At 51.9% G+C, this 24,106-nt stretch overlaps 1 protein-coding gene across 3 annotated transcripts; it reads right to left on the minus strand.

The window, feature by feature from the left end:
• Nucleotides 1-481: 481 nt before the first annotated feature.
• PKN1 (protein kinase N1) lies at nucleotides 482-23,582 on the minus strand. 3 transcript variants are annotated; one of them, XM_090289687.1, is made up of 22 exons: nucleotides 23,451-23,582; nucleotides 19,023-19,326; nucleotides 17,539-17,690; nucleotides 16,042-16,177; nucleotides 13,497-13,642; nucleotides 12,952-13,165; nucleotides 11,997-12,191; nucleotides 9,991-10,100; nucleotides 9,758-9,901; nucleotides 7,684-7,759; nucleotides 7,461-7,602; nucleotides 7,278-7,371; nucleotides 4,303-4,382; nucleotides 4,151-4,226; nucleotides 3,965-4,056; nucleotides 2,457-2,633; nucleotides 2,200-2,262; nucleotides 1,980-2,056; nucleotides 1,669-1,811; nucleotides 1,290-1,397; nucleotides 1,124-1,204; nucleotides 482-754 (listed from the first exon to the last, which is right to left on the minus strand). In XM_090289687.1, the coding sequence occupies exons 1-22, from the start codon at nucleotides 23,469-23,471 to the stop codon at nucleotides 551-553; spliced, it is 2,835 nt and encodes a 944-aa protein (XP_090145813.1). In that variant the 5' UTR covers nucleotides 23,472-23,582; the 3' UTR covers nucleotides 482-550. The 3 variants fall into 3 exon arrangements, with proteins under 3 accessions (XP_090145813.1, XP_090145812.1, XP_090145814.1); XM_090289686.1 differs by lacking the exon at nucleotides 23,451-23,582 and adding an exon at nucleotides 20,181-20,263; XM_090289688.1 differs by lacking the exons at nucleotides 17,539-17,690; nucleotides 23,451-23,582 and having other exon boundaries at nucleotides 19,023-19,133.
• Nucleotides 23,583-24,106: the final 524 nt, after the last annotated feature.

The raw sequence follows: 24,106 nt of genomic DNA on the forward strand, positions 1-24,106 counted from the left end.
TGGCAGAGGCACAGGGTGTTCCTTTGGGAGTGCAGTTCCAGAACTTACCACGCGGGGGCCCAGAGACACAAGAGCCTGTGCAGAATGAGGGGACCGCAGCCCTGGGCTCGGGGCTCCACTGGGAGCAGAGCAAGATAACTGTAGAGCACTTCTTGCCCCTGCCGCTGCCAGAACTGACTCCCACAGCCATTCGCCCATTGTGGCTCTGAGCTCCCCAACACCGCCCCAAGACTACATGTACCCCTGAACCATGCCCAGTCACGGCAATTGCAGATGTCCGGCATGACAGCCCCAAATCCCCTCCCTTCGTGACCAGTCCATACTCCCCACCACAGTGACAGCACCAAGTCCCCACCCTCCCTTGACAATCTTCAAATAACCCTAAGTCTCATCATTCCCTACGCCCCCCTCCCCCGCCCCCCATCTCTGATCACAGCCCTCCATTCCCATTACTGCAAAAAAGAGGAGCTGGAGAGGCATGAAGAGGGCAAACCCCAAAGGCATTTTTAAAAACTGAACAGCTGGATGGGAGCAGGGACAGGGGAGAGGGCTAGGAGCCCCCTGCCACGAAGTCGAAGTCCCGGAAGGCCGCCTGCTCCGCGGCAGTGAGGGGACGCGCCTCTCGGGGCGGGCTCAGCATGGGGGCTTCCCCTGTGAACTCCTCGTCAAAGTTGCTGACATCCGTGCGGCCGGACAGCGTGGGCACGAAGGGCGGCGGCAGACGACGGGCCAGCAAGGCGTCCCAGCCCAGGGTCTGCATGGGGCATAGGGCAAGGTCAGTGTCAGGGGTTGGGGCACAGATGGCTTGGGAAGCCAGCCCCACGTGCTCCCTCCAGCCCTGGATCTATGGGGATCCATCTAATGAGTCACATATAGAAGGGAAAAGTAGAGGAAACTGAGAGCTCAGGAAGGATCACAGGGTGAGCGTCGGGAGCCCTGATGATCAGGGGGAGAGCTGGGGCTCACACACAGCACAGTGGTTCTGATCAGGCCACCCTGGAGTAGGTGTGGGTATAGGAAGGTAAGTGGGGTGACAATGTTGTAGGTAAAACAAGATCTTAGGGGAAGATGGCCAGGTCCTTGCAGGGCGGGTACAGGGAGGGGCGCAGGGACCTGTCCTCACCCTGAAGAAGGGCTGTTTCTTCACATCCTCTGCATCCCTCTCACTGGACCCCAGCCTCCGCTCTGGATTCCTCCGCAGCAGCTGGACAGTGGGCCATTGTGTCAGTCTTCCCCTCCTGGACCTCAGAATCCCTCCCCAGGCCCACCCCAATTTGGAGGGTCCTCACCCTGCGCATGATGCCAATGGCTTCAGCTGACAGAAATCGGGGGTAGCGAACCTCATCGTTGACGATGCTGTCAAATACTTCTTCTTCATCGTCCCCTGGGAAAGGGGACTGGGGACAGGAAAAACAGGGTGAATGAATTAGGTACCTCATCTGGCCCATGCCATGCCCAGGCCCACCCAAGCCCTCTGCTCTGGCAGCCCCTTCACAGGAAGGGTAAGTCCCTGCTTTACAATTTGAAAACTGAGGCCAGGGAAGAGAAGCCACCTGCCCCTGATCACACAACACATGGTGGAGCCAGATTCTGATTCCACCCCTGGGCACATTCAGGTTCCAGTGCCATCCCAGCAACAAGCAGGGTGGGGGCAACCTGGGGCCTCACCTCACCAACCAGCATCTCATAGAGCAGCACGCCCAGCCCCCACCAGTCCACAGCCCGCGTGTACGATGTGTCTGTCAGCACCTCAGGTGCCAGGAACTCCGGGGTTCCACAGAATGTGCTGGTCCGGTCCCCATAGCCCATCCCTGGAGCAGCAGGGACATGTGAGGTTATTGAGGGGTGGGGGTGAGGGGTCCAGACAGCCTTGTCCCAGGATCAAGGGTGGGGTTGTGAGATAACCTTGGTAGGGCTGGGGACTCCATCCCACCCCCGACCAACTGTCTAGTACCCTCAGTCCCAGCCCCACCCCTCACCCTCCTTGCAGAGGCCAAAGTCTGCGATCTTGACATAGCCCTCGGTGTCCAGGAGCAAATTGTCCAACTTCAGGTCCCTGTGAGGGGTTGGGGAGGTGTAAAAGAGGGATGAGTGGGAATGGGGGCCCTGCCTGAAGCCTGAGGGCCCCCTAGTGGGCAGAGCATGCATGCAGAACGTGCACATATGTGCACATGTGCACACACACGCGTGCACACACACCTGTAGACAATCTTGTGTTCATGGAGAAACTGCAGCCCCAGCACCACACAGGCTGAATAGAAGCTGCAGAGAGAAGCTGTTGTGAGGGAGCCAGGCCTCCCCACAAGGAAGATCATATAAACCTGGTTATCAAATCCTCAAAGCCCCCCTGTTCCCCCAGAGTCCAGGAGCTGGGGTCTCCAGGGGAAGGAGTGGGGAGGGGGCTGAGGCATGGGGTGCAGGGGGGCACGAGGCTGGGGGTTGGGGGCTAGGCTCACATGGCACGGGGTTCGGAGAAGACATCGCTGTGGATGTGCAGCATCAGGTCCCCACCAGCTGAGTACTCCATCACGAAGCACACGTGCTCTGGTGTCTGGAAACAGCCAAATAGGTTCACCAGAAAAGGGTGTCCAGCACTGGTTACCGCTGCCAAGATCCGCTTCTCGCACATTAGGCTGGGCAAGGGGGGGTGGGGGTGGGGGACAGGGGTCAGAGAGCACAATAGCTCCCTACCTCCAATTCTCACATTCCCTGGAGTCCTCCTCAAGAATCATATTTGTTCAGGGCCTCTTATGGCTGTGCAACCTTGGGCAAATTGCTCAATCTCTCTGAATCTCAGTAGCCTTGTCTGCTAAACAGGCACCTAGAATCCATCTGTCATCCTAGTAACAGACCCCTAACTTCCTTTTGGTGAGGTGGCAGAGGTGAGCTGATTGGAGCACCCCATCTCCCTGGCCAGGAATTGATCACAAATGAGGAAGCCAAGCCAGTGGGGCTCAATCTGCTGCATTTTTTAAAGAAGATTTTATTCATTTATTTTCAGGTAGAGGGGACGGGAAGGAGAGAGGGAAACATCGGTTGCCTCTTGTACACACCCCAACAAGGGACTGAACCCACAACCCAGGCATGTGTCCTGACTGGGAATCAAACCTGCCATCTTTCGCTTTGTGGAATGATGCCCAACCAACTGGGCCACACCAGTCAGGGCTCTGCTGGAATTTTTAAGGAAGAAGAGCTAAAGCTGGTGGATGAGCCTTAAATTCCTGGGGTTGGGGGCATCTCTGCCCCCATGAGGGGACTGCAGTCAAAGTCCATACACAGGAAAGTAAAACTGAGACAATATCTGAGCACCTGGATACAGCCATGCCTGAAGGCAGACATCCCTGGGCATCTCTGATCCAGAGCAATAAATTCCTCTATTTGTTTAAGCCTGGCTAAATTGGGTTCCTGATTAACAAAAGGATATCAAGAAGATCAGTGTTTCTACCAAGCATTTATAGGGGGCCAGGCACTGTGCACAATACTCTAGATTCAGTCTCTCATTTAATCCACCTGATTATCCTGCAAGAAAGGCATTATTACTCTGCTTTATAGATGGGGAGGCTGAGGTTCAGAAGGGACTGCCGCAGATCTCTTAGCATATCTGTGGCAGAGATGGGATTTGAACCCAAAGCCCAGATCCCAAAGCAGAGGAAATATGATGGCACCATTAAGAGCACAGGCTTCAGAGCCTGAGTCCTGAGATTTGATTAATCCTGGACCTGCTGCTTACTGGCTTTGTGACCTCAAGCAACTTCCTCACCTTCCCTGTGCCATCAACAGAATGCGAGCAATAACAGTATTGACCCCATAGGGCTGTTGTGGGAACAAATGAGTTACTGAATAGAAAGTGTAGAGTGGGTGTTTTCTAAGGGTTATTATTATCTTAAGTATGTACTAACTGCTATGTCTCCCATTCCCATAAGAGAAGACTGATGTTCTCAGAGGGCCTGAACAGGGTCCCCACCTCTCAACCTCATCTCGAGCTACAATGTCCCCTTTCTTCAGAGCCTTGATGGCAAACAGCTCCCCGCTGGGCCGGAACTCAGAAAGCAGCACCTGGAATGACAGCGGGCAGGGGTGGTCTTAGCACCCAGCCCAGGGGCCCAGGATGTGGAGACTCCCAGCTCTTCAACCTCTTGCCCCATCTCACCTTCCCAAAGTGACCCCGGCCCAAGACTGCCAGGAATTTGAAATCCTCAAGGGTCAGGGGTGACGTCCTGAGAGAGCTGTGGAGAGAGGACACTGGTGGGGACGGGGAGAGTGAACAGGGGTGGTAGGTGGTAGGGAGGGGAGGAGTGTCACCTGCACAGGGTGGGGCCTGAAGTCTCCTGGGTCTCTGAAGGCAGCTCAGATATGGTAGTTGTGTCCTGTATTGGTGAACTCTGTGGCAGAGAGAGGGGGTCAGAGTGAGGGAGGTCAAAGGCACCCCATAACCACAATAGCCACCAAGACTCTTGTCACCTCTCCGACTTCACCTCTCCTCCCACTTGCCCCCTCGTTTCCTTCCCTCTAGCCACAAGTTCCTCTCACTGTGCCCCAAACAGATCAGGCATTTTTCCACCCCAGTACCTTTGCATGGGCTGTTCCCTCTGCCTAGAACTCTTTTTCAGACACTGGCATGGCTCCTCCTTCACCACCTTCAGGCCTTTATTCAAATGTCACCTTTGTAGGTGGTTAGCTGACCACTTCATTAAATAACTAACAGAATCCCCCAACACCAACACTCTCTGTCCCCTTCTCTGTTTTATTTTTCTCCCCAGCACATTTAATACTGTAAACATATCTTATCATTTATCTACTTATCCCTTTTGGTTTTTTTTTAAAGATTTTATTTATTTAGAGAGAGATGGGGTAAGAGAGGGAGAAAAAGAGGGAAACACCAACTGGTTGCCTCGCGCATATGCCACCACCTGGGACTAAATCTGCAACTCAGGCATGTGCCCTAAGCAGGTATCAGAGACCTTTCACTTTGCGGGATGACGCCCAACCAACTGAGCCACACAGGTCAGGGCTACTTACTCCCTTTATTGGTATTAGCACTTTGGAGCCACTTAATTATTTCTTTTTTAAATTAAAATATATGTATATATTGATTTTAGAGAGAGGAAGGAGAAGAGAGAGAGAAAACCATCAATGGTTGGTTGCCTCCCAAAGGTGCCCCGAGTCTGAATTGAACCTGCAATCTAGGCATGTACCCTGACCAGGAATTGAACCTCCAACCTTTTGTTGTATGGGACAATGCTCCAACCAACTGAGCCACATGGGCCAGGACTGGAGCCACTTGATTCTTTATACCACTTACATATGTAACTCTGAAAAAAATAAAAATATTTTTATGGGAAAAGTTACCTACTGTTCCATCCTCCTCCACTACAGACACTGTTCCAAAAATTCAAACAGTGCAGAGAGGTTGAAACATGGTCCTTTCTTACCTTAGCTGCCCTTCTTAGAGCCAGCTGCTGTTAAGAATTCCCTGGGTACCTTTCCAGATATATTTTTATACCCACATGAGCAAAAGTGTCGGTACAGGCTCCATTTTTCTTGCACCCACTATTGACAGTAGTCCAATATTGCCTCTCCCACTGGACAATCTGTCTTGGAAATCATTCTACGCTGGCACACCAATTTCATTTTTCAGAGCTGTGTACTATTCCATGTTGTCATTTATTTAGCACTAGTTCCTATGGATAGACCTTGAGGTTGTTTCCCCTCTTTTGCCCTCACAAAGCTGCTGCAGTGAACATCCTGGTCGTGCATGTGTGAAGGTTCAGGGTAGATATCCAGGAGTGGATTTCTGGGTCAAGACAGTGTCCATTTCTAAATTAGCCAGGTAGGCCCTCCCAAGCGTATGTAGCAATTGGCACGCCTCCCATGGCAGCCTGTTTTCCTGCATCTTTCTCAGCCATTGGTGTTATTAAACTTTTGGATTTTTCCCCCAAACTCTTCTCATATAATGATGTACTCAAGTAAATGGCATGAAACATATATTATTTTCATTTTTAACAAAGTGAGATATAAAACACACTCAGTGAAGTGGGTAAAGGGACCAGCTGTCATATATAGGTCCACCTGGTCGCTATGCCTAGACCAAGGGTGGGTAAATGTTGTTTTTTCTATTTTCTGTGAGCTAAGGATGGTCTTTAAGTTTTTTAATTAATGGGAAAACAATCAAAAGACTAGTTCCTGACTATGAAAATGGTATAGCATAGAAACTTTAGTGTCCATCAGTAAGGCTTTCCCAGAACACAGCCACGCCCATTTGTGTATGTAAGTATTGTGTGTGGCTGCTTTCTACAATGGCAGTGTTGAATACTTATGATTGAGACTATTTGGCCCACAAAGCTGAAAATATTGATTATATCACCCTTTACAGAAAAAGTATGCTGACCTCTGACCTAGATCAAGATGCAGAATATTCCCAACACTTGGCAGGCTCCCTTGTGTCCCCCTCCAACAATACCTACCTCCTCTGGCCTTGGCCGAGTTGCTCAGTTGGTTGGAGCATCATCCCGTACACCAAAAGGTCCCGGGTTTGATCCCTGGTCAAAACACATACCTAGGTTGCGGGTTCAATCCCTGGTCAGGGCACATTCGGGAGGCAACTGGTCAATGTTCCTCACATTAATGTTTTTCTTTTTCTTTCTCTCCCCATTCCTCTCTAAGCATATCCTCGGGTGAGAATTAAAATAAAAAAGAAAAGAGAGAAAAACCACCTCTAATCCTGCCCAGAGAAAACCTCTATCCTGACCTTTTATTTATTTACTTACTTACTTTTTAGAGAGGGGAAGGGTGGGAAAAATGGAGGAAGAGAAACATCAATGTGTGAAAGAAACATTGATCAGTTGCCTCTTGCACACGCCCCAACCAGGAACTGGGCCTGAAACCCAGTTATGTGCCCTGACCAGGAATTGAACCGGTGACCTTTCACTTCACAAGATGATGCCCAACCAACTGAGCCACATTGGTCAGGGCTTGACTTCTATCTTTGACATGAGTTTTAAACGTGCTCATTTTTACAGAGCAGTGCACTGAGCACAGAGAGGTGAAGTGGCTTAACATGTTATCACACAGCTAGGAGGCGGAAAAGCAGGAATAGGAACCCAGGAGGCCTGGCTCTTGAGCTCACATTTTTATCAAGTATAAAGAACTGGACCTGGGTTCTGCCAAAAGAGTGCTATGTGACCCAGAAAGTTCCTGGTGGTCTCTGGGTCTTCCACTGGGAAGGAGGCATCCTAGTGTTGCCTAGCCAGGACTAGGGGGGGAAGAGAGATGCTTACCAGACTCAATGGGCTGGAAGGAGGGCCCAGGGGGCTCTTCTGGGGTGAGCTGTCTGAATCAGCTCCAAGGTTCAGCTTCTCCACAGATATGTCACTGTAGTACAAAAAAGAAGGGTGTATCTGGGACCCAGTACCCTGGGAAGCAACCGGGGCAGCTGGGACCCCAGGGCCTTCCCTCCATACCCTGTGGACCGGGCCTCAGATGCAGGAGAAGCACCGGGGCTGAAGGTGCCCGTGGCTGTGGCAGTGGGAATGAACCTTCGAAGCAGCCGCACCCAGGTGGCAACGTCGATGTTCATCTGCCTAGCACGCTGGAACGCCTTCCCTGAGGTGACAAGGGCAGTGTCACACTCTGTGACACTCCCGGGACCACTGGCCTCCCCCTTGCCCCAACCCACCCACTCACCTTGCTGCTTGGAAAAGATTTTCTTCTGCCGTCGAAGCCGGGGTATCCTCTCAATGACAGGGTTGCGGAAGGTGACCTGGGGAGAGGGGTCAACAGGTAAGGACCCTCACCCACCTCCAAAGGCACCTTGGTGGAGAAGCCCTTAGGAGTACAGGTGTACACACCCATGTTTTGGGGGTTCCAATCACTGTGGCATTGTATCGTATTAAGGGGTTACAAAACCAATCCATCACTTGGCAGGGACAACCTCTAAAGTGCCATACTGGAAAGATAAGAAGTGGGCACCCATGTCTTCCTCGAGGGGCAGGTAGGGAGCCTGACCCAACAAGATGCATATTCATCCAGCAAACAGGTCTGACATCATCTAGTGCCCTCATTCCCAAGGGTGGTCCCATACCTGCAGATCAGCATTACCTGGTAAGGGGCTAGAAATGCAGATCCTTGGGCTCCCCACCTGGACACATTGATTCAGAAACACTGGGGGTATAGCCCAGCAGTCTGTTTTAATAGCCCTCCAGGTGATACTGGTGCCCACCCAGGTGGGGCAACCACTGGTCTAGTTGAATTCTCCAAACTCCAACACATCTTCTAGCACAGTGGTTCTCAACCTTTCTAATGCTGCGACCCTTTAATACAGTCCCTCATGCTGTGGTGACCCCCAACCATAAAATTACTTTCGTTGCTACTTCATAACTGTAATTTTCCTACTGTTATGCATCATAATGTAAATATCTGATATGCAGGATGTATTTTCATTGTTACAAATTGAACATAATTAAAGCATAGTGATTAATCACAAAAACAATATGTAATTATGTATGTGTTTTCCGATGGTCTTAGGCGACCCTTGTGAAAGGGTCGTTAGACCCCCAAAGGGGTCACGACCCACAGGTTGAGAACCGCTGTTCCAGAAAGTGCTAACATCACAGAACTGTGTCACTTTATGTGTGTCCAATAGGGTTGCCACTAGCCACATGTGGCTAAATAAGTGAAGTAAAATTTAAGTAACATTAACATTTCAGTTTCCTGGTCACACTAGCCACGCTGCAAGTGGCTAGCAGGCTGGCAGCTACTATACTGGATGATGCAGACAAAAGACATTTCCTTCCACAACAGAATGCAACTTATGTGGGCTCATTGACAACAGAACTGCCCAAAGTTCTACTGGATGGCACTTTGGAAAAGCATAAAACAAAATAAAATGCTATAGCTAAACCTTGAAGGCTTCAGAATCTGCCCCCAAGGCCAACCCCTACCACCCTCACTTGGTTTTAGTTCCTCACGGAAGGAACTGCCCTGCCACTGTTGCTTCCTTCAGTGGCCCTGGATTATGAGATCATGTAATTGTCGTATGGCGATATGGCTATGGGGAGATACATGTATATACATAACAGGGCACATGGATATGTTAGAGGCACATTTTAAAACACTTTTAGGGTGATTTTGGCTAAAAGAGGGGCCTGGGACTTTCCTTTTCTGCTCCTCGATTTTCTCCTCTGTCAGCTGTGTGCTGGGTTGTTGTGAGGGTTAACACTTGGGACAAAGCTTGGCTCAGACTACAAGGGGTTAGCTAGACCATGGCCTCTCAACCAGGGGACACTGGCAATGTCTGGAGACAATGTGGCTGTCACAACTGGGGGGGGGGGGGTGCTACTGGCATCCTGGGGGTGGAAACCAGGGATGCTGCTGAATACCCTACGGTGTACAGGATGGCCCCTGCGACTGAGATGATCCGGCCTCCAATGTCTACAGTGCTCAGGGTAGGTGTGATAGCACTGCAGAAGGAATCCCTCTCTATTCAACTGTGGCTCTGGTAGCACACGTTGCCATGCACCATGACATGTTGCTAAATTTTGTCTTTTCTGGCTAGACAAAATTTTGTGATTTTAATTTTTTTAAAAATTTTGCCTCAAAACAAAACCAATCCAAGTTTAAGTCGTGTCACTGATGTGACTAATTAGATGTACTTTTCTTCAAGGTTCTGAAACCATTAAAAAATGTATCTTCCCTTTCTAGAAAACTGGAAGCTGGAGATGCAGGAAGTATTTTCTCAGGGTCAGGGGTCAGGCTGTACCTCAGCCACCAGGCAGCCCTGGGGTTCCATATCCAGCTGGACCTCATGCCTCTCATTGTCCAAGAAATCTTCCAACTTCAGGAATTTGAGGGCACACAGGCCCCGCTGGTCCCGCCAGAACACAGCCAATTCTAGTTCCCGTGCCTCAAGGGAAAGAAAGAGGGCCATCATTTGGAGTGCCCAAGGCCCAAACCCTCCTCCTTCATGCCCCACTGCCCCCCAACCTAGCTCACCCTCTCCAACTCCAGGGTGAAGCTCTGGTCCCAGGCATTGGGGCCACACGGTTTCCAGGATGTCTGTCCCACCACTGTGTTATCCAGCTTGAGCACAGTGCTAACCTCACCTGGAACAGGGCGGGGGGTGGGGGAGGGTCAGGAAATGCTGGCATGGGAGTCTATCTCTTATACCTTATTAAATATTTTTATCATAATATTATTTTCTATCATAATATTCTGCTATGCTATCTTGACAAAGCTTTACAGTTCTACCTTTCACATTAATGCCTTAATCTACCTCCAGTTGATTTTTGTGCATGATGTGAAGTAGAGATCCAAATTCACTTTTATCCTATATGCACATTCCAGCAATATACTCCTAAATATTTACCCTAGAAAAATGTATGCAGATATACATCAGGAGATGCATAAATATGATGCTTATGTAATGGCCCCAAATTAGAGACATCTCCCTGTCCACTAACAGAAGAATTAATATATAAATGACACTATAGTCTTATTAATTGAACTATGACATTGTTGATATTCAACTACTTTTGATCTAAAAAATAAAAGGCATCAATTTGATATGGCTCAGTTTAAGACAATGGACTACTAAACAGGAGTAAAAATGAGTGAATGAACTATAGTCCCACACAACATTATGGATCTGTCTCCCAAACAATGCTGAATGAAAGAAGCCACTGCTATGGAATACATTCTGTACACTTCCACATAGATGAAGTTCGAACATCAGGCAAAATTAAACTATATTGCATACCTGGGTGTTAAAACTACAAAGAAAAGCAAACAGAAAAAAAAGAAAGAAAGAAAGAAAGAAAGAAAGAAAACAAAAGGTAACCATAGAGTCAGAAGAGTAGCAACTTCTAGAACAGAGGAAGGGGATGGAATTGGGGAGGGTGCCTGAAGGGGCTTACAGAGAATTCTATTTCTTGACCTAGACAGTGGAAACATGGGCATTTGCCCTACTGTTATTCTTCTTTGATACATACTATTTTGTGTATATGTATGTGTATAATGTGTGTGTATACATACACATGTGTTTTAACTGTGGTAAAGTTAACATAAAAGTTACCATCATAATAATTTTTAGGTGTACGGCTACATGATATTGGCCTTATTCACATTGTGACCATCACCACCATCCATCCCTAGAACTCTTTGATCTGCTCAAACTAAAACAGTCCCCATTAAACATTAAATCCCCATCCTCCTCCCCCAATCACTGGGAAATACTATTCTTTCCATCTCTAGGAATTGGATTATTCTAGATACCTCGTATAAGTGGAATCATATAGTATTTGTCTTTTTGTGACTGGCTTATTTCACTCACTATAATGTCCTCAAGTTCTTCCATGTTGCAGCAGGTGTCAGCACTCCCTTCCTTTTTAAGGATGGATAATATTCCATCATATAGTTATACCACATTGTGTTTATCCATTCATTCATCAATGGACATTTGGGTTGCTTCTACCTTTTGGCTACTGTGAGTCACACTGCTATGACCACAGTGTACAAATGATCTCTTCAAGACCCTGCCTTCAACTCTTTTGAGTATATACTCAGAGGTGGGACTGCTGGGTCACATGGTAATTCCATGTTTAATGTTTTGAGGACCTGTCATGTTGTTTTCCACAGCGGGTGCACCATTTTACAGTCCCACCAACTATGTCCAAAGGTTCCAGTTTCTCCACATCCTCCCTAATACCTGTTGTTTTGTTTGCTTTATAGTATTCATCTTTTTTGTTTTTAAATTTTTTATGTATTGATTTGAGAGAGAGAGAGGAAGGGAGGGAGAGAGAAACATCAATTTGTTGTTTCCATTTATTTATGCAATCATTGGTTGATTGTTTTATGTACCCTAACCTACTGAATTACCCACCCTATAGTATCCATCTTAATGAATGCGATGTACTCATCTGTTACAGTATTACAAATGTAAGGCACTCCAGGACCCCACCCCCACCCCACCTCATCCCCCCGGTTTTGTGATGCCCACTCACTGGTGTTCTCAGCTTCCGCTTTGAGGCTGCTCCGGCCACTGAGGCTTCCACTTCGGCTATAAAGACCCCGGGCTGGGCGGCTCAAGAAGGGGGTGCGGCTGTCTGGGGTCCCAGGCACTCCCGTTGAGGGTGAGGAGTTCCAGGGTATGGTCTCTGGAAGATCCCTGCAGCCTACCACACGCACCTCCAGAGTCCCTGAGGGAGGGTCAGGCTCAGGGGTGATCACATTTGGGGCAGGTTGAAGGGAGGGCACCCCAGGTGAAGTGGGCATATACAGAAGCAGCCAGCATGCAAGTGGGAGCTGGTGAAGGACAACCAGAGTGGGGCAGGGGGTCTGATGCAGGGACGGCTGTGCCTGGAAGTAAAAAATATGGGACCAGGGGGAGCGGATGAGGCTGTCATGGACCAGGCTGGGGAAGGGCTCCAGATACTGGGATTTAAGGACAGAAAAGAAGTTCAAGGCGTAGGCTGGAAGTCCAGGCAAGGAGAAGTAGAGTAAAGTAGGAGGCCCAGAGTATGACTGAGAGGGCTGATCTGAGGTCTGGAGTAGGTGTCAGGGTCTACTGTAGGGCTGGTCTGGTGAGTTAGTGGCTGAGCAGTCTAAGGAGGGTGGCGTCAGAGGTTCAATGCTGATGGTTCTGAGAGTGAGTGGCTGTACTAGGGGACTATGGCTGCAGGAAAAAGACAGAGCTGGGTGGGGATGGTGGAGAAAGTGAGAATGCAGGCACGGGGGGACAGAATCAGCGGGCAACGTGGGGCGGGAAGTCCAGGGTGCATGTGGCTGTCTGAATTAAGAAAAATGGGGCCCAGGCTAGAGGGCTGAGGTGGATCAAAAAGTGAAAGAACAATGGGATGGGAGTCTGGAAATCTGGGTGGGGGTCTTGGGGCTGGGACACTGAGGCGTCGGGAGTCCAGAGCTGTGGGGGTGGGTCAGGGAGGAGCAGTTGGGACCCACCTGTGAGGGGCGCCGGTTTGCATAGGGTGCTATAGTGTGTGGCAGGGAAGGGCCCGGCAAGGCGGGCACTAAAAGCTGCGGACGAGGCCGCCACGAGCTCCTCCCGCAGCAGCCGCCCCTTGGGGTGGTCGGCAGGCAGCTCTCCAAGTCGCCGCTCCAGAGCCTCTCGAAGGAGACCCAGCTTCTGGTTAGACTCGGTCAGCTTCAGCTGGGCCTGCAGGGGGAGGGGAGGGACCGGACTGGGGACTCAGCCAGGCTGGAAGTGCCCTTCTCCAAGCGGAGACCCAGGCCCCTCCGCTGACTAAGTTCTACCTGGGGTTCCTCTTCCCTGTAGACCCCAAGCCCAAACCTTGGTCCTACCCCTGAGATCCCTGAAAAACAACACCCTGTCCCACAGAGGCCCTGCCCCTGATGAAGTCCCACCACTCACCAGGGCCTGCCCAGGGAAGGCCCTGTCCCCAACTTCGAAAAGGCCTCGCCCACGCCCTACCCTCAGCGAGGGTCCCGCCCTTCGCCCCTTCACGAAGGAAGGCCCTGCTGCTCACCTCGCTGACCGCCTTGCGGTCGGGAGCCTTAGCGGAGCTGAGCAGGCGCAGCACATTCTTGGCGCCCTCTGCCACCGCGTGCTCCACTCGGAAGTGGTGTCGCAGCTCCTCAATGCGCAGCTCCACGGCGCCCAGCTCTGGACTCCCTGTGGGCATGGGGCAGGCGGCAGTGAGGCAGCCTGGGACCCAGGGCCAACCAACCCAGGCCCAGGCACATAGCCCTCCACAAGAACAGGTACTGGCCACAGACACATGGCCACCAACACACATCAAGTTTCACCCAGGGGATGGTCAGCCTCTTATCCACAGAGATGGTCCCACGGGCAGAGGCTGTCACACTGGGGCAGTCCTATACACAGGCATGCTGTCAACACAGGCTCAAGGACAGAACACCAGGGTCCCACTTCATCCCCAGGGACTCTCACAGGAACACCATGGACAACTGGACAGTCACAAGGATACAGTCACACAGACACAAGCACACTTAAAAAAAAAACCCAACTTTTATTCATTGCTGTTGGGAATAGAAGTTGCCTTCCAATGGAAGCAGTTTGGCCATATCTATCAAAATCACAAATGTATTTACTCTTTAATCCTGCAATCCAATTCAAGGACTGTGTCCCATAAAAACACCTCTTGACATACATACACATGGCAGCCTTCTTTCTAAGAATGAAAGACTGTAAACAACCCAATTTCCCTCAGCAAAGGGACACTGTCACGGGGGTAGATGGACATGATCACAAGACCCTTATGAGACACAGTCACACCATGGCAGAACTCCAGCCCAGGGAAAACCATAAGAATGGAATCACACTGCCACATAGATAAGTCATAGAGATAGGTAAAGAAATGCCATCATAGGTAGGCCAGTGTCACCAATACCAATAGGCATGGTGAAACCCAATGTCAAAGAGAAATAGGCCGTCTGTCACATCTAGTATGAAGTTACAAGAACACAGCCATGGCCTGACACAAGACACAGTCAATCACAGAATGGCACAGTAACAAGTACAAGGACATACTCTCACACAGGTGTAGGAAACGTGTAACCCAGAGGAACAAGGTCACGGTCACACTTATCCATGGCTGTGGGTTCTAGGGACAGTCTTACTGTTCTGTATAATGACCCAGACTCAGACCCTGGCACTTGGTCTGAGGCACAGGTATGTGGCACTCACCTGGACACCACCAATACAGATAGTATCACAGAAACCCTGATATTTATAGGCATGTCGTCTTACAAACAGAGTCACACTCTTGCTTCTAGACTTGCTTTCACATGGCACTCAATCACTGAGACTTTTACACTTACATGAACAAAGTCAGGCTGTCACCAAGGTCATGATATCACCCAGAGGCAAATGGCTATGATCATATCATCACGCACCATCACTGAGAAACCCATAAGGATATTCACAAAACAGATGGACAATCACACAGTCACACTGACACTCCCTCTGAAGACACACATATTGTCGTCTGAGTTACAAGCCTCACTGCTATGGTCAGAATGTTTGTGTCCCCCCAAATTTCATAAGTTGAAACCCAGCCCCAATGTGGCAGTATTAGGAGATGGGACCTTTGGGAGGTGATTAGATCATTAAGGTAGAGTCCTCATGAATGGGATTAGTGCCCTAATAAAAAGAGAACCCAGAGAGCTCCCTCACCCCTTTTGCCACATGAAGACACAGCAAGCAAGAAAACACCGTCTATGAACCAGGAAGTAGGCCTCACCAGACACCCTAACTGCCAGGACCTTGATCTTGGACTTCCAGACTCCAGAACTGTGAGCAATAAATTTCTACTGTTTACTAGCCACCCAGTCTATGGTTCTGTAATAGCAGCTCAGACACCCTAACACGCACCAACAGCTGACACTCCTCTGTCATGGTGACACACAAACTATCATAGTTATCAGGCATATACTCAATCACTGGTCCCAATAGTCACATAAACACTGGCACACATCAGTAGCACAGGCACAGTCACACAATACATCAAGACCCTGTCACAAATTCAGTTTGAAAGCAGGCTGAGAGACTCCCAGGCACTCACTGACAGAGACACACGCTGTGGACCCCCACAATTCTACATAAACAGGAGCCAACATGACAAAGCAAGCACTTAGCCCAGGCATGTGCATTTTTTTTCTATAAAGAGCCAGGGAGTAAATTATTATTGGCTTTGGAGATGACACAGACTCTGTTGCCACTGCTCAGCTCTGCTGTCCCAGTGAAAAATTCACCTTAGATAATAATAAATGAATGGACATGGCTCTGTGCCAGTAAAAATTTTATTTACAAAAACAAAAAACAAAAAACCAAGCCAGTAGCAGATTTGGCCTGTGGGCTATAGTTTGTCAATACCTGATCTAGTATAAAGCTCAAGTGGGACAAAATGGGAAACTGAAGCTCAGAGAGAATTGGGAATGGGTTCTAGTCACAGAATGGGTCACAGCACCCACAGAAAGGGATCCTTCACAGGGCAGAGAGCTGAGACAAGTCTGAATGCAGGCTAGGCTGTCTGAAGGCGAGGGGCTCACCTTGGGCCTCGTCTGGGGCTGCCTGGCTCTCCAGCTGGCAGGCCTGCAGCGCCCGGCGGAGCTGCATGCGGATGATGTCAATTTTGGTCTTACTGTCCTGTAGCATCTGCTGGGCCGTCAACAGCAGCTTCCGGTCCTGGGGGCAGAGATGGGCTGTGAGAGGATGGCTAGACAGCTGGGGTCCAACCACTGGCCCTGCTGTTCTCACAGTGAAGGTCCTGCATGACTGTATGACAGAGTGTGTCTGTGTGTTCCTGGACATAGAGGAGTGATGTAGCTCATGGGGCTTGAATCCTGGCTCTGCCACAGCTGTGTGACATTGGGCAAGCCACTTAACCTCTCTGGACTAAGTAAGAGCACTGATCCCCACTGGGCTGAGGATTAAAGGCGCTGATCTGTACGCAGAGTTCAGGGCTGTGCCTGGCTCCAGCAGGCACTGTATTTGTGTCAGCTGTTAGCTGGCATACATGTTCCCGTGGCAGGTGTAGCATTGACTGTAGCCACGTGGGTGAGTCTCCAAGGGTGACTAGGTGAGTGTGTGAGACAGTTTGCTATAAATGGGGCTCCAGATGTTTGTGTGTGCAGTTCAAGCTATGGCAATGACTGGGCATAGCCCAGGACCCCTTGTGTGCACTAGTGCTGGAAACTGATTCTGGGTTTTCCATCTTCTTTGTGCTGTGTTTCAAAACTAGGCAAAGCTAAACTGAGGTGACGGAAGCCTGGGTATGGACTGAAGGGGGAAGGAGGGATCTTTCTGGGTGACTGGAAATATTCTGGATTTTGATGGGGGTGGTGTGTACACAGTAAAAATTCATCAGGCTGTACACTTAAGTTTTCCACATGTTATGTCTGTATGTTACACCTCAATAAAAGGTAGAAAAAATTAGCTGTGTGGTCCATGTTCTCACAAGTAATATTTATGTTTGTGTGTGTACAAAAGCATGAGTGAGCAAGTGTGTCTGGCAGCAGGTCTGACTGTACTTGTCTGAGTATCTCTAGGTGTCAGTCCAGACCTGTGACTGTGTCTCCCCTGGTATGACTGGGGGGATAACTCTGGCCTCTGGGTATGAATTTAATGGTGTATCTGTGGGTCTAGGTACTGTCTCTATATGTTGGGATGGTGTGTGTGTCTAGGTGTTGCTATGACTCTGTGACTCTAGATGTTATGACCATGGGTGTATTTCTGTATGTTAGGATGATGATGTGTGTGCATCCAGGTGTTGACCTGATGTGTCAGAGAGATGCCAGTAGCAGTGAGTGGCTGCGTGTTGACCTGACCATGACCATGTACACCCTCAAGTCTCTGGGGGGAGGTGACTACATGTGGGAGGACAGTCTCTGCTGTGTGTCTGATATCATACACAGTCACCCCATTTCCCATATGCACTTAGGAGCTCTCTGTACCCCAGTCCTGCCTCCCAGCCACCCACCAGCCCCTGTCCTCCCCCGCCGCGTCCATGAGCGTGCACACACATGAGGTGCCTTCTTGTGCCCCACCTTGGTGCTGCCGTTGCTGTACATCTGGATCATGTTCTCCGCCCCCTGCTTCACCTTCAGCTCAATGGCTAGCTGCTTCTCCAAGCCAGCCACACGACTCAGGTTGGTGGCCGAGCAGGCCAGGCCACCCTCACCAGGGGACTGGGGGGCATCTGCAGAGGGTGGATGTGACAGTCACCAGGGCCCTTACCTCCATCTGCCCGGGAGGTTTGGCCCAGCTGAGAGGATCTGCCCTCCACCCAGCCTGGATTCCATCCCCAGATGAGGGCCCTGAGGATCCAACCACCCCAGACTTCACAGGGCAGGGGTGGGACCAGCATGAATGAGCATGGGCTAGTGTCCAGGTGTGTGTGAGTCCTCAGTGTTGGTGGGACTGTGAACAGAAGCCCCTAATTCTTTACAAAGCTGTATGGGTTCCATGGGTGTAGGTGTGGTTATATCTGTAACCCATAGGGTGTTGGCAGGATGAAAGGAGTGTGTATCTCTAAGTGCATGTGTAACTATGTGAGATAGCAGGTGTGAGAAGGACTGTGTGAGATTCTGGGTGCTAGGGTGACCATATGCACATACTTCCAGCTGTTGGTACAACTATGCATTCAGATCTCAGGCACTGATACTACTGTATCTGAGTGTCTGAGTGTGGGTACAGTCAGATATTCATGTCTCTGGCTATTGGCATGGCTCTATGTGACTCCCAGAGTTATGTGACTGTGGGGGACAGAGGAGGCTCCAGGTGTAGATGTGACCTTATGAGATTGTGGGTGTTGTCCAAACTCTCTCACTGTCTCAGAGTGTTGATATGACAGTGTGGGTCTCAAGCTGTTGATATGCCTATGTGTATGGAAAGGCTGTTGGTGTAAGTGGCATTGAATCTTCAGGCCTTGTCCCATTGTGCATATAAGTCTCTGGCTATTGATGGAACAGTGTATGTCTGGAAGAGTTGGGCAGCTGTGTGTATGTGAATCTGTGAGGGTTGGTGTAACCATGTGTGAGTCTCTGGGTGTTGTCCGTGTGTTGGTGTGACTGTGTGTGTATTTGTTTGGGTGCTGGTGGCAGTATGGAAGTTTCTGGTATTGCAGTGACTGAAACTTTTCAGGTTATTCACATGACAGTGCTAGGACCTTGGGTGTTGCCTGGGTATTGGTATGGCTATGTGAGTCTAGATATTAGTGTGACACTGTGTAGATCCTTTGGTGTTGTCTAGGTGTTGGTGTGACTATGTGTGTCTTTAGGTACTTGTGTAACACTGTAAGTCTCTGGATGTTGTTCAGGTTCAGGTGTTGGTGTGATCACATATACCTTTCTCTGGGTGTTGGTTTTGATGTTTGCTCTAACTGTATTTTGAGGCTGGAGGCTATTGTGACCGAATGTGTCTCCCTAGGGGTCAGCAGAGATGAAGCTAGCCTTGCTCTGGAGGCCTGTGGCTGAGGCCCTGGTGGTGGCTCCCCTGTAGTCCCACCTACCCTGAGGAAGGCCCTGCTCACCATGGGTGGCAGCTGCAGGGTCAGGCAGCACCACGTGGGCATGCAGTTCCTGCAGCTGCTGGTGCAGCAAGTCGAGCCGGCGCGAGGAGCCACGCAGCAGCAGCTCCACAGGTCCGAGGCTGCGGCCCAGGTCGGTGGTGGCCCGCCGCAGGTTCTCAGCACCCTCCTTCAGCTTTAGCTCCTTGCGGATCTCTCGCCGTAGCCGTTCCCGCTCTAGTTCCAACTGCTGTTGCACCCCGGGGGCCGCCAGGTCCGCGCCTGCTAGGCCCAGCTGCTCCAGTAGGGACCAGCTGCGGGGTTCACTCTGTGGGGGATGGGCCAGGATTAGTGGGACCAGGAGGATGCAGGGTGCAAACCACACTTGGCCAGCGAGGCCTGGTCTCCTCCCAGCCTGGGGCTGGCAAGACAAGACCTGCTCCACATCCTCTGACCACCAAACTAGGAGGGGAGACAAGGCCCTGTCTCAGGGGCCCTATGGATACAGTCCTATCTCCCTTCATCTGTTTCTTACACAGATCCCATTGCCCAGTGTGTTCCCCAAACTACAAGGGTTCCCTAGGACAAGCCCTATCTGCCTTCCATTGTCCTCCTACACTACAGGGTTCCCCAGGATAGGCCTGTCTCCCTTCCCATTGCCCTCCAAATGACAAGGTCCTAAGGGCAGATTGCTTCTCCCCTGTACTGTCCCTTGAGACAAGGAGGTTCTAAGGGCAGGCCCCATCTTCCTTCTGCTGCCCCTCAATCAGGGAAGTATCAAGGGCAGGGCAGGCCTCTATTGTCCCCTAAAAATATGGGGTTGTGGTTCCAAAAGCAGGCTCCTTTTCCTCTTCGTTATGCCTCAAACTAGTAGGAGCAAGGGAAGGCCTCATCTTCCCTTGATTATACTTCCAACCAGTAGGTCCCAAGGACAGGCCGTTTCCCCTCCTGTCATCCTCTACAGCCAGGACCCTAAGGAGCAGAGCCCTGTCTCCTTTCTCTATCTCCCTGACATGGGAGCCCGAAAGGGCCCCAGAGAGTTTCATCTTCCAAACAAAAAACTCCAACCCATCTCCTCCCCTCCATCCCAAACTGAGGGGTACCAATGGCAGGGCCTCTTGCCTGTGCCGCTTGGGGTCCTCTTCTGCCCTCCTCCCACAGGGACCCTCCTTCAGCCCCCACCTCCAGCTCCTGGTCCAAAGGGGGATCGGCCTCTGCCATCCTGGGTCCCGGCTGAGGGCCCTGCCCTCTTCCTGAACCTCAGCCCTGCCAGGGCCTCTCACAGGCCACTTCCTCTTTCCTGCTAGCTCCCAGCAACCCCTGCGCTGGGCCAGCTCCAGGGCTCTGGTGCATCTAGGGAACCTTTCCCCTCAGCCCCCATCTGAGTGGACTTGAAGGCAGGCTCTCCCTAGTGTATACAGGCTCCTGGAGCTGACCTGGGGGTACACACACTCTCATATATCCACAGGTATGTGAACAGAACATGGGTGTACACTGATATGCAAATGCCCATGAGTATTTACAGCCCCCTGCTTGCAGATGCAAGCCATCATAACTTCCGGCTTCCTCTCTGGGTGCTCACGGGCTGCTGACCACAGCCTGGAGGCCTAGGGGGTGTGGCCAGGCCAAGGGCTCCTCCCTGAGACCTACATCATGAAAAGACAGCACTGGAGGGGTGGGATGAGGGTACTCCCAAACCAGCGGCCCTCTGAAGCTCAAATATGGCCTGAGTAATAAATAATAATAGTAATAATAACAGTAGTTACTATAAGCTGCATCAAGCTCAACTAATGAAGTCCATGAGGCAGGTGCTATTACCACCCCATTTTCAAGATGAGGAAACTGAGGCCCAGAATGATTATATAACTTGTCCTAAGATCTCACAGCCAGCAAGAAGCAGAACGAGGATCTAAAACAGGAGTGTCCAGAACCCAAGTGCAGGCTAGGTTGTCAGGTGTTCTCCCCCCACTGAGAGAACCTTGACTTGACTTGGCTCTACCCTGACTTGGTGGTTCCTGACCAACCCCAAGGGCAGCTGCTCCCAGGAAGGGTTTACAGCAGGCCAAGAGCCTCACTCCCACAATCCTACCAACCAGTCATGTTAATCCTGAGCAGCTGCCATTATTCTCCCCCTCTTTATAGGTGAGAAAACTGAGGCTCGGAAAGATGACAGAGCAGTTCTCAGTGGGAGGGGGGATTTTTCACGCCCCACCTCTGGGGGCAGTCGACATCATCCAGAAACATTTTTGGTTGTCACAACTGGGGATGTGGAGGGGGTGCTACTGGCATCTAGTGGGTTGAGACCAGGGATGCTGCTCAACAACCTACAGTGCGCAGGACAGTCCCCACCTCACAGAATGATCCAGCCCTGAATGTTAACAGTGCTGAAGCCAAGAAACCCTGGGTTAAAGGACACAGACTGACACCCTGGGCTGCTGACCATGACTGCCAGTAAGCATTTCACAGCACTCTGCCTGCAGAGCACTGGTCTATGTCTCTCCCAATCACGAACACCCTCTTAGTCTCATTTTTCTAATGGCAGAACCGAAGCTCAGAGAGGCAAAAGCACCCAGTCCAGGACACAGAGCAAGGAAGTAACAGCGCTAGAATTTAAATCCAGGGTCATCTAATACTCCCACTCCCAACCAGGCCCTGCCCACTGCCAAGCCCCACCCAGCCCCTAGCAAGCAGAGCAGGGGTACAGCCAGGAAGGAGCAGAACCATCTCAAATGGGGGTCCAGGCAGAGATAAGCAGGGGCCCTCTGGCAGCTGAGGCCTGAGAATATGCAGAGCAGATGGGAGGGAGGCCTGGCCTCCTGGGTTCTCCTCCTAGGGTGACTCACTCCTACCCAGGAGGCAGGGGTCACAGGAGGGCCAGCAGGGTGAACCCATGAATCAGGGGCCTGGCCCAGCCTTAGAGAATCCCTGCTCCCCCACCTCTCACTGTAAAGTAGGAGACCACAGGTTCAGAGGGCCCACCTCCCACAATCCCCCTCCCCCTTTCAAGAGCAGCCAGGGACCTAGACCCCCACATCCGGAGATTTCAATGCTTTGGGCGTTTCCGGAATCTGGACAGGACATCCTTTTGCCGGACACAGAACAGACAGGCACAAGTTGGGACAGACAGAGGGATAGAGTGGCAGGTCCAAGCAGCCATGAGAAAGGGATGAACAGGGGAGTGGGGGGTGAAAGCGGGCAAGAGATGGGAAGGGAAACCAGGGCACGGGTCTAGGAATCACAGCCTCCATCCAGGTCATGTTTGGTACACACCAAGCACATGCATGTGCTAGGGATTCCTAAAAAACCCTCCTAAGGCCAGGGGGGGAGACAGGGACCCTGGCCCTCCCCAGCCCCAAGGTCTGACCTTGTGTGATCTGCAACACCAGATACGCCCCGCTCCTCGGCAAGGCTGGCAGGCCATCAGCAGGACTGGGGTGGGGGGCAAGGGGGCATGGGGGAGACACAGAGGGTATGAAGGGCAGGTGCAGAAGGAGAGGAGAATCTGGTTACACAGCACCACAAGACAATGGTGGGATGGTAAGGCACTAAGGGGCACAGGACATGTCTCAGATTTGCGTCACTGAACCAAAGGAGGTCAGAAGTCACCCTGGCCCTGCTTGTCAAAGGTGGGGAAGGTGAGTTCAGGGCTGTCATGTCTACAAGGTAGCACAGGGAGAAAATGGCTGGGCGGCAGGTTGGTGCCAGTCACCTGTACCCCTTAGTGTGTGTGTATACATGTGTGTGCAGGGCGCGGGGGGTGACCCAGCCCTTCTACTCATGCCCAGGAAGGATTCCAGGTATGAAAGAATCCCCAGACTGTTGACCCAGGAACTCTCACCTGGGATCAGGTTCCACCTGGCAGCCCATAGGGTGGCTCTGTGGATTCCCTGCCCCCACCCCCTAATGAGGTGACTCGGTCACTTCAGCCAACAGGTGCCAATCGGGGTGGCGTCGGGACCCTTGTAAAGCTCAGTCCGGAGGCGGGGCCGCTGGAGCTTTATTGTACCGGGGTAGGGCACGGGCCGGGCCGGGTGGCCCTCCCCTCCCAAGGCAACAAGCTAGGCACCAGCCTCAGGTGGAGCGGCACCTGCGAGAATTGAACGCTGAGGGGAAGGGGGAGGAGAGTGACGGGATCTGATAAGTACTGGGAGGCACAGCCAGTCTCAGACAACCCAAGTCGCGCCTCCGCGGCGCCCCCTCAAACTCTCGAGGAGGGGTGAAGTTTGGGGGTGCAGCGAGGACTTCCGGGACCTACCCGTTCCCCCGGGTGCGTACCTCTACCTGCCGAGAAGGGGGCAGTGCTGACTCCACGGGACCGGCCCAGGGAGGGGATGCCCGGCGCTCGGGAGGCTCCCGCCCTGGCCGCCCCGGGCTCAGGGATCCTGGCAGCGCGCAGGTGGGGGTACCGATGCCCGGCTGCCACGGAGCGGCTGCGGACGCAGGTGCGCCTACCTGCACGGCGTCGCTGGCCATGTCCTCGCGCAGCCCGCCAGGGGTCCCCGCGCGGAGGGAGGGGGTGGCAGTAGAAGCGCGCGTGCGCCCCGCGCTGGGTATGGAGGGCGGGGAGGGGGCGGGCACAGCGGGACCCAGGCCCAGCGAGCGGGCCACTCTGGCCTGCTCCGCTCAGAACCCGCTGGGCCAGGCCGCCGCGTCCGCGCGCCGCGCCCTCCGGCCCCAGCGGCCGCCGGACCCGTCACGTGACCCCCGAGGTCGGCTCCCGAGGAGGGGGCGGGGCAGAGGGGCGGGGCTCCCGGCGGCCCCTGGGGCTGTAGGGCCCAGCCTGCCGGGTGCTCTGTCTGCGCTGCACCTCATCCGCTACCTGTGCCTTGCTGGGTCCGCGCTCTGCCTAGGGGTCCTCCATTTGAGTGCAAGGAAACCCGAAAAGAGTGAGCCCGGCCAAAGCAGGGAGTGGCAAAGGTCTTTGGCCTCCTGAGACCCCTCAAAAAACATAATTCGTCCACCTGTATTTGCAAGCTCTGCCTCTAGGACCCCCTGTTCAGGTGCATGGGAGCTCCCCCATTGCCTGCAAACAAGCTCTGGGCAGATCTGTGTTCAACTCCCAGCACCCCATGCCTTTGGAGGAAGCCCCAAACCTCTAAGAGCGCCTC

Source organism: Furipterus horrens, unplaced genomic scaffold, assembly GCF_987537825.1.
Source record: "Furipterus horrens unplaced genomic scaffold, mFurHor1.1.pri manual_scaffold_10, whole genome shotgun sequence".
Lineage (NCBI taxonomy): Eukaryota > Metazoa > Chordata > Mammalia > Chiroptera > Furipteridae > Furipterus > Furipterus horrens.

Coding starts and splice junctions, on each gene's coding strand:
- PKN1 (XM_090289686.1), bottom strand. CDS start 20,219: ATGGCAGAGGCCGATCCCCCTTTGGACCAGGAGCTGGAG. Junction 13,643..16,041: donor AGCCCCAGACGAGGCCCAAG/GTGAGCCCCTCG, acceptor CCATGCCCACAG/GGAGTCCAGAGCTGGGCGCC. Junction 4,057..4,150: donor GCCGGGGTCACTTTGGGAAG/GTGAGATGGGGC, acceptor CTGTCATTCCAG/GTGCTGCTTTCTGAGTTCCG.